This window comes from Dendroctonus ponderosae, unplaced genomic scaffold (assembly GCF_020466585.1).
Source record: "Dendroctonus ponderosae isolate FM_Combo_2020 unplaced genomic scaffold, Dpon_F_20191213v2 Dpon_F_20191213_6, whole genome shotgun sequence".
In the NCBI taxonomy this organism is placed as follows: Eukaryota; Metazoa; Arthropoda; class Insecta; order Coleoptera; family Curculionidae; genus Dendroctonus; species Dendroctonus ponderosae.
Window position 1 is genome coordinate 10589617 of NW_026018814.1, and position 13374 is coordinate 10602990.

The 13374-nt window shown below is 34.5% G+C and overlaps 2 protein-coding genes across 2 annotated transcripts in view; one reads left to right on the forward strand and one right to left on the reverse strand.

The window, feature by feature from the left end:
• The first annotated feature begins 1399 nt into the window (after positions 1–1399).
• LOC109536879 overlaps positions 1400–13374 on the forward strand; it is a 14688-nt gene continuing 2713 nt past the window's right edge. The window contains exons 1-2 of the mRNA XM_019903326.2: positions 1400–1651; positions 2541–2772. Of these exons, the coding sequence (XP_019758885.2) occupies positions 1424–1651; positions 2541–2772 (460 nt within the window). The 5' untranslated portion in view covers positions 1400–1423. The remainder of the gene's footprint in view (positions 1652–2540; positions 2773–13374) is intronic.
• LOC109536878 lies at positions 2931–13215 on the reverse strand. Its single transcript, XM_019903325.2, has 20 exons — positions 12828–13215; positions 12554–12775; positions 12281–12455; positions 12036–12223; positions 10997–11090; positions 10661–10884; positions 10328–10563; positions 9926–10124; positions 9687–9864; positions 9527–9636; positions 7857–8116; positions 7600–7797; positions 6166–6350; positions 5930–6109; positions 5078–5233; positions 4894–5020; positions 4547–4831; positions 4212–4442; positions 3782–3969; positions 2931–3150 (listed from the first exon to the last, which is right to left on the reverse strand). The coding sequence occupies exons 1-20, from the start codon at positions 12991–12993 to the stop codon at positions 2994–2996; spliced, it is 3759 nt and encodes a 1252-aa protein (XP_019758884.2). The 5' UTR covers positions 12994–13215; the 3' UTR covers positions 2931–2993.

Genomic DNA, 13374 nt, shown 5'->3' on the forward strand with positions numbered 1-13374 from the left:
CTAAAATTTGAAAAGGCTTGCATGCACCTCAAGCAATTAGTGCGGTAAAAAATCGACACTTAAAATAAATTGTGTATTTTTACACCTAATTATTTAATTGTTAAATACGATCTTCCTTATGTCTATGTCCTCTTACACAAGCGATATCGTGTGCGAATGAATTAACTATCAAACTCGTTCTAAACGCAAACTATTGTACTCAACCAACCGTAGTTTTTGCTATGATAAATTGGGCTCTAACTTATATTTAATCACTGCAGTCCTAATCACTTAATTTTGCCAAAAATTAAGACGTTATATATATATATATCACTTAGTAGCAGGTGAAACCAAAAGCAATTTCTTCCTCGAAGAGAATCCAGCTGTGCGACTTGCCGTTTGGATCATGTTCAAATATTGTTGGTGCGTTATTTTGTTTTCAATTTCAAACTTTGAAATATCTTGTGGAAATGCGACGGTTTTTCGTCAGAGCTTCGAAGGAACGATTTTAAAAAGTGGCCTTAGGAAACAGCAGCGGCTTATTGGTTTCACCTCAGATGGAGATTTACGCGTAAGTAAGATTGTTACTTACTAGAAGACTCATCAGAGTTATCAAATGTTTCTTTCTGATCTAAGTGGGTCGAGATATCTCAGAGCATATAACATATCTCTAGAACATCACAACATATATGTTGTGATGTTTTAATCTCAGGCACCCTCTGACCGGATTTGAGACTAGTTTGGTTCAGCCAGAAAAAAATGCTATCGAAATCCGTACTTTATTTCAACGAATAAAATACCGGTTTCGGGAAGTGTTATTTTTAGGCTGAATCCAGATGATAAAAAATTGAAAGATGGTTTGTCTTTCTTGGGGCTGCACTAATCCAGCTGATTAAAGCTAATAAACACGAAACCGCCCTTAGTAGTGCCTGAGATTGGCACATTTTGAAGTCCCTTTCTACTTAGACTATTTCAATAATTATCATTTATTAGTTTGGCTTAATTTTTAATCTTTTGCATGCATAAAGTAAATAATAACGACACTATTTCAAATATTTTTGATAATAGTTACAATTTAGCCCTAGAAAATCCCTTGCTGTTAATTCTTTGATTTTGTTCAGTTTTCAACTTAATTTTTTTTTTAACTTTACCACACTCATTTCTCGGATTGTCCCTCAAATAAACGCCGAATTTCTCACTAAAAAAACATATTGAAGCACGCTTTTTCGTAGGTTCTTGCAACATACCATGTATTTTTCTCTCATACTCGATAGCTCAAAAACAATGTTCAATTAACGCAATTCTTTTCATTTATTTAACTAACTAAACTGTACATTTAAAATAATACCCAACCATTGTCAACGTGTAACCGCACACATTTCTCCCAAATTGTTGCTATTAAAAATCGTTTCAAACACTTCCTGGTATTGCACAAACACATTTGATGTTTGGTAATGACAAACCAGATTCTTCAATTTGTCTGGAGAAGATGCTTAAGGGTTACAAGCGTCGGGAGCTACTAAAGTTTTTTGCTTTTTACTTACAATTTGTGAGTGTTGGAACTGCCTTGTGTAGTGATAACAGTGCTAATTATACCGAAAAAATGTCCGAGAAATTGATTAATGTGCGTCGGAGCAGGCTTATTAGCTTTAATGAAGAAGGAGATATTCGTGTAGGTATTATTACTATAAGTAAATAACAAAATCGGAATAAAGAAAATATTTTAACAAACTCAGAACTTATTGATTTCTTCATTAGATAATTATGAATGAAATACTGTGATGAAGATTATTTTCTTATTGTACCTACGTGAACAAACTATTCGAATATTGCAAAAGCGATTTTCTTCCATCACTTGCATCTAAACATGTGGTTTAATGGAACTGATTTTTTTTTTCACAACTTTCTAGAATAAAAAATGATTCAGTAAATTCCTATAATATTTTAAAGTTAAAGTAAAATTTCTTTGCTCAAAATATTCAGTGTGTTTCGTAAATATATAGATTAAATCCTATAAAGTAACCATTTACACATTTTTCTGTTCTATATATTTTTCTTATACTCTTGCCAATGACAAAGTTGACCTTTTCATTGACGACTTTGTAATTATTGATCCGAAAACAACATGTTTGTTTCGGATTACTTATTACGAACTTAAAACTATTATTACGGACTTAAAATAAATTAAAAGATATCAGAATTTCCCACATTTTACTGAAATTTCACATTTAAATAAATTCTTTAGTTCAATATTTGTGCTGTTATTCCTGATTCGAATTTATTTTTCAATTGGAATCTAGACATTTTAGTTTTAGTTAGACAACGCACTAATGGAATAATTAATAAACGTGATCTGGATTATCAATAGAATGGTTTTGAATATTATTATGCAGGGGTTGTACAAAAAAAATTATTTTTAAAGCAATACATTTTTCATATACCAAAAAATTATTTGTTCGCTTAAGCCGCGAAAAAATCCGTTTTAGTTTAGAATTTTCGGACAAACAAGTTCTCCATTGAAAAATAATATTAAAGTCACACAAGTTTATTTATAATTTCAGATTGAACTCGACTTTAACGTTCCATTTATAACTCTGCCAATAAAAAAATCAATGGATATGGCAAAGACTTCAATGGTCAACTTAAATGTAGGCGCGCTTGCCCTAACAGGAGTTATACTTTTCGGATCTGTGGTCGCTTTACCAATCATATTAACACTTCTCAACAAAAAAGGAGCGATTCCTGCAAAGAACCCATTTACAATGCTTTACAGTAAAAATGAGAGACAACGAAGTAAGTATCAATTGATTGGAGTTGTAAGGACTATGTATATCTTTTAATCGAATTAACATGTTTAGAGCTATAGTCACGTTATGTAAAGTTTAAGCACATTCTATATGTTATTAGCTTACCTTGCACTGTTGCCTATTTTGAAGAGCAATACACAAAAATATTTTTCGGCACAATATTTAATTTCAGTTAACGCGCTACATTTGATATAAACTCAATACTTTTTACTTCTTTTTGCCTCCTTTCTTGCCTTTGCCTCCTTTGCCCTTTTTATCTTTCCCTTTACCTTTTGCTTTTTTATCGTCTTTCTTTTTCTTAACTTCAAAGTCCTTGGGATCGTACTGTGCATCGCAACAAACCACATTTGGACGCTTTTTAAATCTATTAGAACAACAGTAAACTTGAGTTAGTGTGAACACTCACCTGAATTGGAAAGTGAGAATTGCGTTTTTTCTCTTAATTAGTCTCTTAAAGGAATTAACAAAGCAAAACAAAATAACTAAACATGCAAAAACAAACAGGTAAAGAGCAGACATAACGAACATTTCTCATAACCGTATCATGGATATGTTGTTGAGGAAAATTTGATTTAAGGCCGCAGAAGAAAGGCGTATTGAAACTGAACAACTAAAAAGAACTTTGACTCATGAAATAATTAGAAAAGGTCAGACATTTTATTTAGTTTGGTGAAAAAGTAAGTTGGAGATTCTTCGAGGAAAAGGAAATTTAAATTTAAAATTGAAAAAAAAATTAAACATAAAGCAAGTAAAAAGTAGATAATTTCAGGTCCAAATCCTCTCAGTGTAATGCCTATAGAACATACGAGAACCAATGTATCAGCGCAAAAGAAGTCAAGAATAGTGAGAATCAACAAGATAAAAAGTGAGAAAAGAAGAGCTATGGAAAATGCAATGAACGTGTGCAAATTCTACCATTTAAAAAACAACTGAGTTTGTCTTCTAATAAAATAAACTTCGATATTTCATAAGTTATAAATAAGTGAAACTATTACCTTTCCGGGTGTATTATTCCAGCGGGGGGCGTGAATTCGATATCTAATTCACTATCAGATGAAGCGTCGGAGTTTAATATATCTGGAGCGTCTCCATCACAAAGACAAAATTGCTCTTCAGGTTTCTTATTTTTTGAAATTTTGAAAGTCATAGGGGTGCATTCCATGTAGGGGTCTTCGTTTTCAACCTAAATTTATACATTAAGATCACAGATGACAGCAAAAAAAATTGTTTCGATTTTTATGGCCTGAATCGCCAGTTAAGAGTGGTAAATTACAATAGAAATAAAAAGAAATCAAGAAAGGCTTGCTTTCTGAGCTTAATAATAAGTCATTAGGAACTTGTTCAGTGAACCTTTTATACTCTCTAGACAAGAACATTCAGTTATACCCAACAAATTGTCATGTGAGCTGGAAAATATGTTCTTACCAGGGTACATGGGTCTTTTAAAGGATTCATTGTAATCCAATAAACTCCATCTTTCTTCTGAATTTGCAATGTCGGTTTTGGCGTCACTTTTAGCTCTGCATCCTCAAACTGGCCACCATCCTTTTTAAAATTGGGCACTTTTAGCAAACCCAAGCCTTTGGATTGGTGATGAGCACGAATTCGGGCTGCAATGGTTTTCGTTAAGGCACCAGGCCGCCATCCGCGTCTTGGCTAAATTTAATTAAATTCTTATTTAAATTAAATTCTTATTAGAAAAGTTTAAATAACTGCTGCTTGTTGGATGCTATTCAAGTTAATTTCCTTTTCAGAATCACCTTTAAACTTAGAATTGGTGTAAAAATGTTCCATAACCATCCCATATGAGGTGGGACATTGAAAACGGGTGTTACGCATTCTCTATGGCCCAGCTTGGTTCCCGGATAGGTATCTCCGATGGAATACACGAATTTTCCTCGCTTCTTCCTTCTTCCTTTCTTTTTGTGCTTCACTAGTCCTGTTTCTTTATTTTCAGTTGATTCCTTCATTTCGCAATCAGGATTTTCGCAATCGTTTGGGCTGTTGTCGCATGGTGTCTCCTGCTCACATACTAATGTGGTTTCCTATATAACGAGCAATAATTTGTTGTACTATATAAGGCAGAAATCGTAAGCATTTCTGCTACCATTATAACTGACACATTTTCTTTGCCAGATTTTTCTGCTTCTGCGACTTCATTAAACTTTGTCTCTCCGGATTTTCTCTTAAAGTCCACTTGCCTCGATGGACACTTGGGGTTTTTGCATAAATATCTTGAATAAGTGCAAAAAAGTTAATCAGTTTTATTTACTTGTGTTCTCTAGCGTTACCTTAAAGGAACAGGTTCATATGGGCAATTCGGGATGCCACAGGACGGTAATGGTAGCAAATATGGACAGTTGGGATCGTAACACTTTGCAGGGTTTGGTGGCTTCGTTGAATAAGGACAACCCGGTTGATCACATCGATCAGGGTCGATTTCAGTTCTAAAAAAAATTATTTGGATTCTAAATTATCGCCAATAGATCAGTACTTAAAGTCCTATTAAAATTATTTGTGACAAATAATTTTTTAATCCCAAAACCATTTGAATTTATTTCGATTTCAAGTGCATTAAATGTTTTCGAAATCTCGAAAATTGTATGAAATGCAATAGATTCTCTATTTCTAAAGATTTTCCAGATTTCTTCGAATTACGATATTATCGGGGGTAATACCAGGAGTGCTTTGAAATTACCGATAATTTTTCACGATTGCATGTTTAAGTTTTAAACCAGCAATTAATTACATTCTTGTTGAAAAACAAAACGTTTCTATAGGATATCAAACCATGTAAATAGATAATTTTTCACGATTGCATGTTTTCCATAATTTCACGAGTCCGAAGGACGAGTGAAATTTACAAGGAAACATGCCAGAGTGAAAAATTATATGGTTAATTTTAAAGCTTCAAAACATTCAACCTAATTCATGCCATTCGAAAAATTACGAATACATCTTAACTTTTAAACCTTGAATTTCATATTTAATTTGTTTTTGAATTTTCAGTACATTGCTGAATGACAAAAACAAAAATTTTAACTAAGAACAGCAATAAATTTAAGATTCTACAAATTCAGAAACAACTGAATACTTTTAATGCGGCAAAACAATAAATTCAATCGTCTCATATTAGGAGTTACCTCGCTTTCTGTTCTGGACATTCAGGGTTCGAACACACACTATCTTCGTCCTTTTTATGACAAGATGCAGCACTCAAAGTGTCTTCACTTCTTTTATCTTCTTTCGATTTTCTGCCTTTTTTCGGGCTTGCAAATGGGCATTGTGGGTCGGAACATACGCTTGAACTCTCAGAAGATGAACTAAAACCGGAAAATCCATAGTTACATCAAATATTTAACAGCATTCTTCAATATACCTTTTTTCACATCGGTTTTTCTGCTTCTTATCTTTATTCGATTTGTCTGGACATTCTGGGTTAGAGCATATGCTGTCCTCTTCACCTATTTCACAGCTTTTGATTTTCTTTTTGCTCTTGTCTGGTTTAGCAGACGGGCACTCCGGGTTACCGCAAGAGGATTTTTTCAATTTTTTCTTGGATTTCTGGAAATAACGCATTATGTAGCTCATAACCAACTAATTATAAAAATTGCCGTTTTTGTCTGTTAGATATTTTTCTTCATTCATCTGAACCTATGAGATCTCAATAATTATTCGCAAATATTGTTTAATTTACTTTGATCTAGAGGCATATAAAGAAACTTTACGCGAAAACCATATCGGCTCTATATGGACTGTAGGCATTTATTAATCGTAATTAGAGTGAATACTATCCGTAATCAAACTAAAGGCAAATTTGCTGTATTCAAAGGTTTGAACACACGAATTCCTTTTTTGTTTTATCAAAATCCGGCCAAGTTTGTTCCCTCATTGTTGCAGCTTAAATTTTTTTGCCATATATTTATTTTCCTTATTCATGTTAAGTTGCGAATACCTCAAGAAACGTTGAACTGGTTGAGTTTAATCACCGATTGTTTAAAGCTTTTCCATTCATCACGTTATTTCCCTTCGTAATTCCAAAGTGCTCATCGCATCAAGATGATCAATAACAATAAACATTTTTAACACTTTTGCTTCAAGGAAACGTTGTAACAAATGTGTAAGTATAAGAACAGAATTTCCATTTTTTTTGTATATTGCTACCTTTCTTAATCATTTCGATAACGCAGAAAATTTTCACCTTCCTTTCTATTTTAAGTTTTGTGATTTTTGTTTTAAATAATATTTGATTAGGTTTGGAGTAGATTGATATGAAATGCGAATGGCAATTTTTCTGGGAGTGGAAAAAACTTTAGTAGTAGCAAATAAATGCCAAAGAAAATTACATGTTTAATCTCTTTTGAGCCAGAAAACAGTGTCTTTTTTCTGGAATGAATTAAAATGGCGACGTCCAACTAAAAAGCAAGGTCTCAATTTTTCCCCCAAAGATTGTCATACTTTTTCAAAAATACGAAATCGTTTCTTATCGAGTTATGTTCAGGAATATTCGATATATCAATTTTTCGAAATCTTCTATTTGAGTGGCAAAAACAAAAATCAGCCTTTGCAAATATTAATCAAAACGATAGCAATCACATTCCGAATAGCTTAGTTAGTGGTATTTTGTACTTCTGTTCTGTTTAACGTAATTTATTTTGTCAATTTTTGTACATTCTTTTCTTAAGATTCTGTTCTGTCTTGGCAACTCAATATAAAAAGGACATTTGCAACTACTTGAAAGCTTGTATTTTTAGCAGCTCCTTATCTCAATAGAGCTTCCAAACGTAAACTTTTCCTTAAATTAGTTAATCACCTTTTTCTTATCCCTCTGCTTAAACGGGCAATTTGGATTGCCGCAATCCTGAAACTCTCCTTCGAATTTTGGATCGTTGATGTCATCAACAACCTCATTGCCAGCATTTTTCTCCGAAAACGGACACTCTGGGTTTTGACATAAATTTTCCTCACTCTCAGAAGGGCATTTTTTTCTCGCCGGTTTCTGCTTTTGTTTCTGCAAATTCTCGAAGAATTAGATTTGCCAAAATAAAAAAAATCCTAAATAAATAATACCTCGGCCATGGGACAAGGACGCATAATGAAGGGGCAAGTAGGAGCCCCACATGGTTGCGGTAAAGCATAGGCGCACATTGGGCTTCCACAGGGCCCAGTTTTCAGTTGTTGCTTCGTCTTAAATTTCTTCAAAGGAGCAGGTTGGAAGGGACAGTTCAAGTTGCGACATGTTCCTTTTGGAAGGGGATCCGGACAGTCCCAGTGAATTGGTGGCAAAGGCGCAGCAAATGGATAGTTGCAATTCGGATCTCCACAATTACCTTCGAAAAAAAATGACTTAATTTTAGAAAAAACGCAGGAGTACTTAGATTTTTGAACGATTTTCCTTTAAGGTTGATGCATTTTTTGGAAAAATTTAATCCGTTAGTTAAAACCCGTATGTCGTATGCAGTAAAGCTTCTCTAAACGATCGACTAAACGGCAAAGTTTTAAACCAGCAATTAATTACATTCTTGTTGAAAATCAAAACGTTTCTATAGGATATCGAACCATGTAAATAGAGGCTCTGGACCTAATAATTGAAAATTATACAAACATCAGTATCAAAGGTGCCGTTACTCTGATTCAGAGATGGAAATACGGGCATATTTTTCTCCATTTTCTTTAGAAGAAATATATTTAAATTTGGCAAAACAAAGAATTAATACAATATTAACATTTCGTTTGCAAAATATTTGTCTTTGAAGCAACAGGGTGATCATAACAATTGTCCAAATTAACGAATTTTTAAGCTTATAAATATCACTTTTTTAAATGGCACACTCATTGTGAGTGCTATTTATTCAGAATAAAAAAATTAATCACTGGCCAAATAGTCCCTAACCCCATCTTTTTTAATTTTCGACAAAATTTCTAAATGGCTCCGAACAGATTTCAATTATCGAGGATTATTGGAAGAGAATACATATACTGAACGAGTATTGGGCGAGAAGTTTAAAAGCGGTGAAAATTAGGTGAACAGAATCTTAAATAAAGAAATTCTACAACAAAAAAACGACAGTTAAAACGAACGAAAGAACTCTAAGCGGTTCTAAAGAACTCTTTCAGCGGTTCTGTTAAGTGGGAAAGTTGAGAACCAAAGCAAAAGAAGCAGCTTTCGAAGTCTCACAAGAATTTTACATTAATTCTAAATCATGCAAAATGGATGGTTGGATAAATTCTGTGCAAGCCATAATAATATAAAATCATGAGCAACTTGGGGAGAAGGATTCTGGGCATATGGATGGAGTTGAAAATCTTTTTTACCAACGGGATATTATTTCGAGTTATACCATTAGAAACTTGCACTTATCGCAATGAAAAATATACCGGTGCTAACAGCCAAGCAAAGGCTAACATTATTATTGTTTTATCCAACTTAAGAGGAAAAAAAGCGAAATTTTAGCAATCGAAAAAAATATTCGCTGTTTTACAAAGTTCCACGTCGACAAATTACCCTACACTTGACAGAAGGTAACAAAAAGTTCTGGACAAGAAGACATTAATAAAAAAAATACTACGCAAAAGGCGACTCATTTAATTGAAAAACATTCAACTTCCAAATACCTAATTGATCCTGTTATCCTTCCAGATAACTTTAAATAACGCAATTATTGGAATTTTGGTCAACATATGGCAAACATTTACTTACGTTTTTTCACACACTCTGCTTATTAGTGACAAAATCCTACCTGCTAGTGGCGGCGGTAAAAATTTCAGCTCCATTTCAGCATCATCATCAAGAAGACCTAACTTGTACTTGGTGTACGCACATTTAGGGTTTCCACAGCCTGATGGATATCTAGCAAAAACCGTTCTCCATTATTTGCTTGGGGCTTTTTAATTTGTTACCTTTTTTTCTTTGGAGCTTCCGCATACGGACATCCTTCAACATCACACGGGTCTCCATTACAAGACATAGAACTACTATCCTTTACTGGGGACGGTGGTTGATTGCACATTTTCCTGCAAGTGTCGTCAGCCAAATTTTGCGCGTATGGGCAAGTAGCCTGGCCACATGGCCCTAAAGCTGCAATCATTTAAAAACGCTCTCCTCTCCAGTTTCTCCAGGAAACTCTTTGGTTGGTCACCTCTTTTATATTCAGCCAAAATGCTGTCGAATTGATCCATCACCGATTTGCACTCGATCATCGGCGAGTTTGTCATCAGCATTGCGTCCTCATTCCCAGGTTGCGCTTGGAGGCCAGTATCGGCACCTCCTCGCAATCTTTCAGGGCATAATGGGCAACTTTTGCTGTGCCATTGAGGCGCGTGCTTTTTCTTCTTTTGCTGCATCGCAAAAAATATCTTAGATAAGTTACGTTTTTTTGATATGAAACAGGGCGAAGTGCTTCTTATCGTCTTTTTACTGGAATATTAATTGATGGGATACTTTTAATTTCATTACTCTTTTAATTACTCTTCTTCGTTATTCATTCTCTTTATTGTTAAATTGTATTGTCGTAATTATTTTGGTAATTAATATTTTGCACCTTAGTTTTCCTTTCGCAAGTCGGCTGCTCCTTTCTAATCTTGCAGGGTTTAACAGTAAAATCAAGATCATTTTGAGCGATAAATGGAAGTTCCTCCTGTTTTGGTCTTGAGAATACCCCATAAGGGCCATACTCGCGCATTGTGCCATAAGTGTGGCTGATTCCGTACGTAACAGGGGGCTCTACATCTCCATATACCGTTCCTAGGCTCTTACCTGTAGCTAAAGGGCCTATTCCTACAAATTAAAGTTATTGAGCATGAAATTTGGATGTCTTAAGCCAAGAAGTTTGTTGAATTTCGGCTTTTTTGAATTATTTTACAAGTTTCAGTACCATATTCCTTGAACTTTTTCACGGCGGGACAATCCTTGTTTCCGCAAAGCTTTTTCGCAATTTTATCGGCGGTCATTTCAAGCACGTTTTCATCTTCCTCGATGACAATGTTTGGACTTAACTTGAGATCACCTCCAACGGACTTTAGAAATGAATTCACACGGTCCACTTTTTTTCTTTGAAATGTTACCTCAGTGTGCGTATCTTTAGTTTTTACATCAGCACTGTAAAATTCCTCAAGCTCTTTACATCAAATTTATTAATTCCGCATTTCGTTAAATATAAATTAGGGTTTATTTCCAAGTAGTTAACAAGCCTTTTTGCTAACGCTTTTACCTGATAAGGTCCAGTAAATCGAAGAACTTGTTTTCCGATGGTCTGAAGCATATTGACACTTTATCAAAATCGTCCTGAAAATCCAGCCGGATTCCTATGAAAATAAAAAAGAAAATGCTTTACAAATATTAAATTGTGTTAGCGGATTTTTGCGCATTTTGCTTCCGAGAAATGAGTAGAAACGGGACGGAAAACGTGGAATTTTGGTATAATGTTGAACCTAAGTGTGATATTCAAATTTTGCTTTCTGAGTCAAAACGACTCGAATTTCCTCACTCATGTTGTTATGACTGATTCGAATTTTCAATTCGCTATGCAACGATGCCAAAAACGAACTCTGTGGCTTAAATTGAGCATGAGAAAGCAGCGTCATTTTTGAGTCGATTTTGCAAGTCAAAAAACCACGCAAACCTAAAACTTCTTGAAATCAAGACTTTTTTGAGAAAACTTCCATTTCCTAAAACAACACACACACAACAACACTTTCTAAAAAGGTTATTTAGTTCTCTCTGGATGGATGTAAAAATGAGCGTTCTTCCTCATTTTGCTTGCAATGAGCAAAACGGTACGAAAAACATGAAATTTTATCATAATCTAATCATAAAGTGTCTGATATTCAAGTTTCGCTTTCTGGGTCAACATTTCTGGAATTTCCTCACTTATGTTGTTATGACTGTTCTAATTTCATAGACAAATAAATACTGAATTTCTACTACGTGACCGCCCCTGACTTGAAAGCTCGATCCCCTCCTGCATTCAAAAGGACAACTTGCAAGACTCTGAGCAAGACAGAGACCATGCAAGTCTGAGTTTTGGTATTACTTTGCTGATCACTACTTGACTGCAGTGCACATTTTAGATCTTTCTAATAGTTAAGTCACAAATTCTTCTAACAAATCAGTTTGCTACCAGCTTTTCACAGTTTTTTCTTGAAATGTGCACTGAATTATTCATGTTTCAAATCATCACATAGTATAAGTGTCCATACTTTTAGAAAAATGGACTATTCTTTTGTTGATTTTCTTTAATCGTTACTTACCATCTTCGAAAGTAACTGGGTCTGGTGTTCGGAAATTACTATCCTTTTGCAATGCAAAGTCTCGTTCAAAAAGTTGAGTCAACGACACATTTTCCTTCATGTTAACTTGAGAACCAGGACTGCTTTTCGTATCGGTAATTGCACTATAAAGGGGCGCAACCAGAGGCTGCCATCGTTCGTCAGCATGCCTGAACAAATCCGCCAGATGAGGACATTTAAAATGAATAACACCCAAGCAAATTTACTTCTCAACTTTAAAAGTTCTAGATGTATTCCTTTGCCTAAATATGAACTCTTGCTTTTGTCCCGCCTGTTTTATTTGAAACATTGTCTGTAGGTTTTGTCCAAAGCATGACATTCTCAAAAAAACATCTATTTTGGCCGTAGTAACACCCCGATCATTTTGTAGTTCATACATATCTGAAAACATTGCCAACCACACAACTTAGTATTATAATGACGCGTTGCATGCTGAGCCAAATTTAACATCTTTGAAGGGGTTGTGATTCAACTGTTACCTTCTACCGCTGTAGATTTAACAATTCCAAGTGATTCAAAGAATTTGATCATTTCGCTGAACTCCCGTTTCCAAAATTCCGTTGTGAAACCTATAGTCTTATTTCCATCATACAGGGTTATTTGGTACGGGTCGCTCACAAGCAGTTGACGCAGATCCGAGGGCTTGGATACGAACAAGTACGTTTTTCCATAGTTCTTCATAACCGTCCTTCCATTGGGCTCTAAATAATTACAATGCATGCAAAAGCACACGGTGCTAAAGTTGAAAATTACCCTCAAGCTCTGGCTGCGAAAAATACATGGTGTCGACCTCAAAGTTGATGATCTGGGCAAATTTGAAGCCAACCGATAAGCTTTTGGTGTCGCTTATGACCTGGTCTGATTGAAGCTCAATTTTCTTCACAATAATTTCTAACAAGTAGATTTGCTCACTTGGCATTTTGAATGCAGATGTTAGGCTTGTAAATAAAAAATTAATGCTAAAGTGGAATTTTGTAGAAACTATCTTTCTTCAATATAACAGCACCAGACACTTTGCAGAAAACACTACGGGCGAACTATGAATTTTTCAGTAATTTTCACAATAAAAAAATTAACTGAAAATTTATGACGAACGAAATCGGCATGACATAAAATTTTTCTTTCACTGAAACAGGAGTGTTTTGACATAACACGGTGCAATGCTTTGCAGGTGTACTTAATATTGAGTTTTAAAACACCTGTATGTTATTATTATTATAAAATACATCTTACAAGTAGGTTAGAAAATTAAATTACAACAACAAAATAAAATGCTGGACACAACATATACATATTTCAT

Coding starts and splice junctions, on each gene's coding strand:
- LOC109536878 (XM_019903325.2), bottom strand. CDS start 12,993: ATGCCAAGTGAGCAAATCTACTTGTTAGAAATTATTGTGAAGAAAATT. Junction 10,564..10,660: donor GAAAAAGTTCAAGGAATATG/GTACTGAAACTT, acceptor TTTAATTTGTAG/GAATAGGCCCTTTAGCTACA. Junction 9,865..9,925: donor TTTGGCTGAATATAAAAGAG/GTGACCAACCAA, acceptor AAATGATTGCAG/CTTTAGGGCCATGTGGCCAG.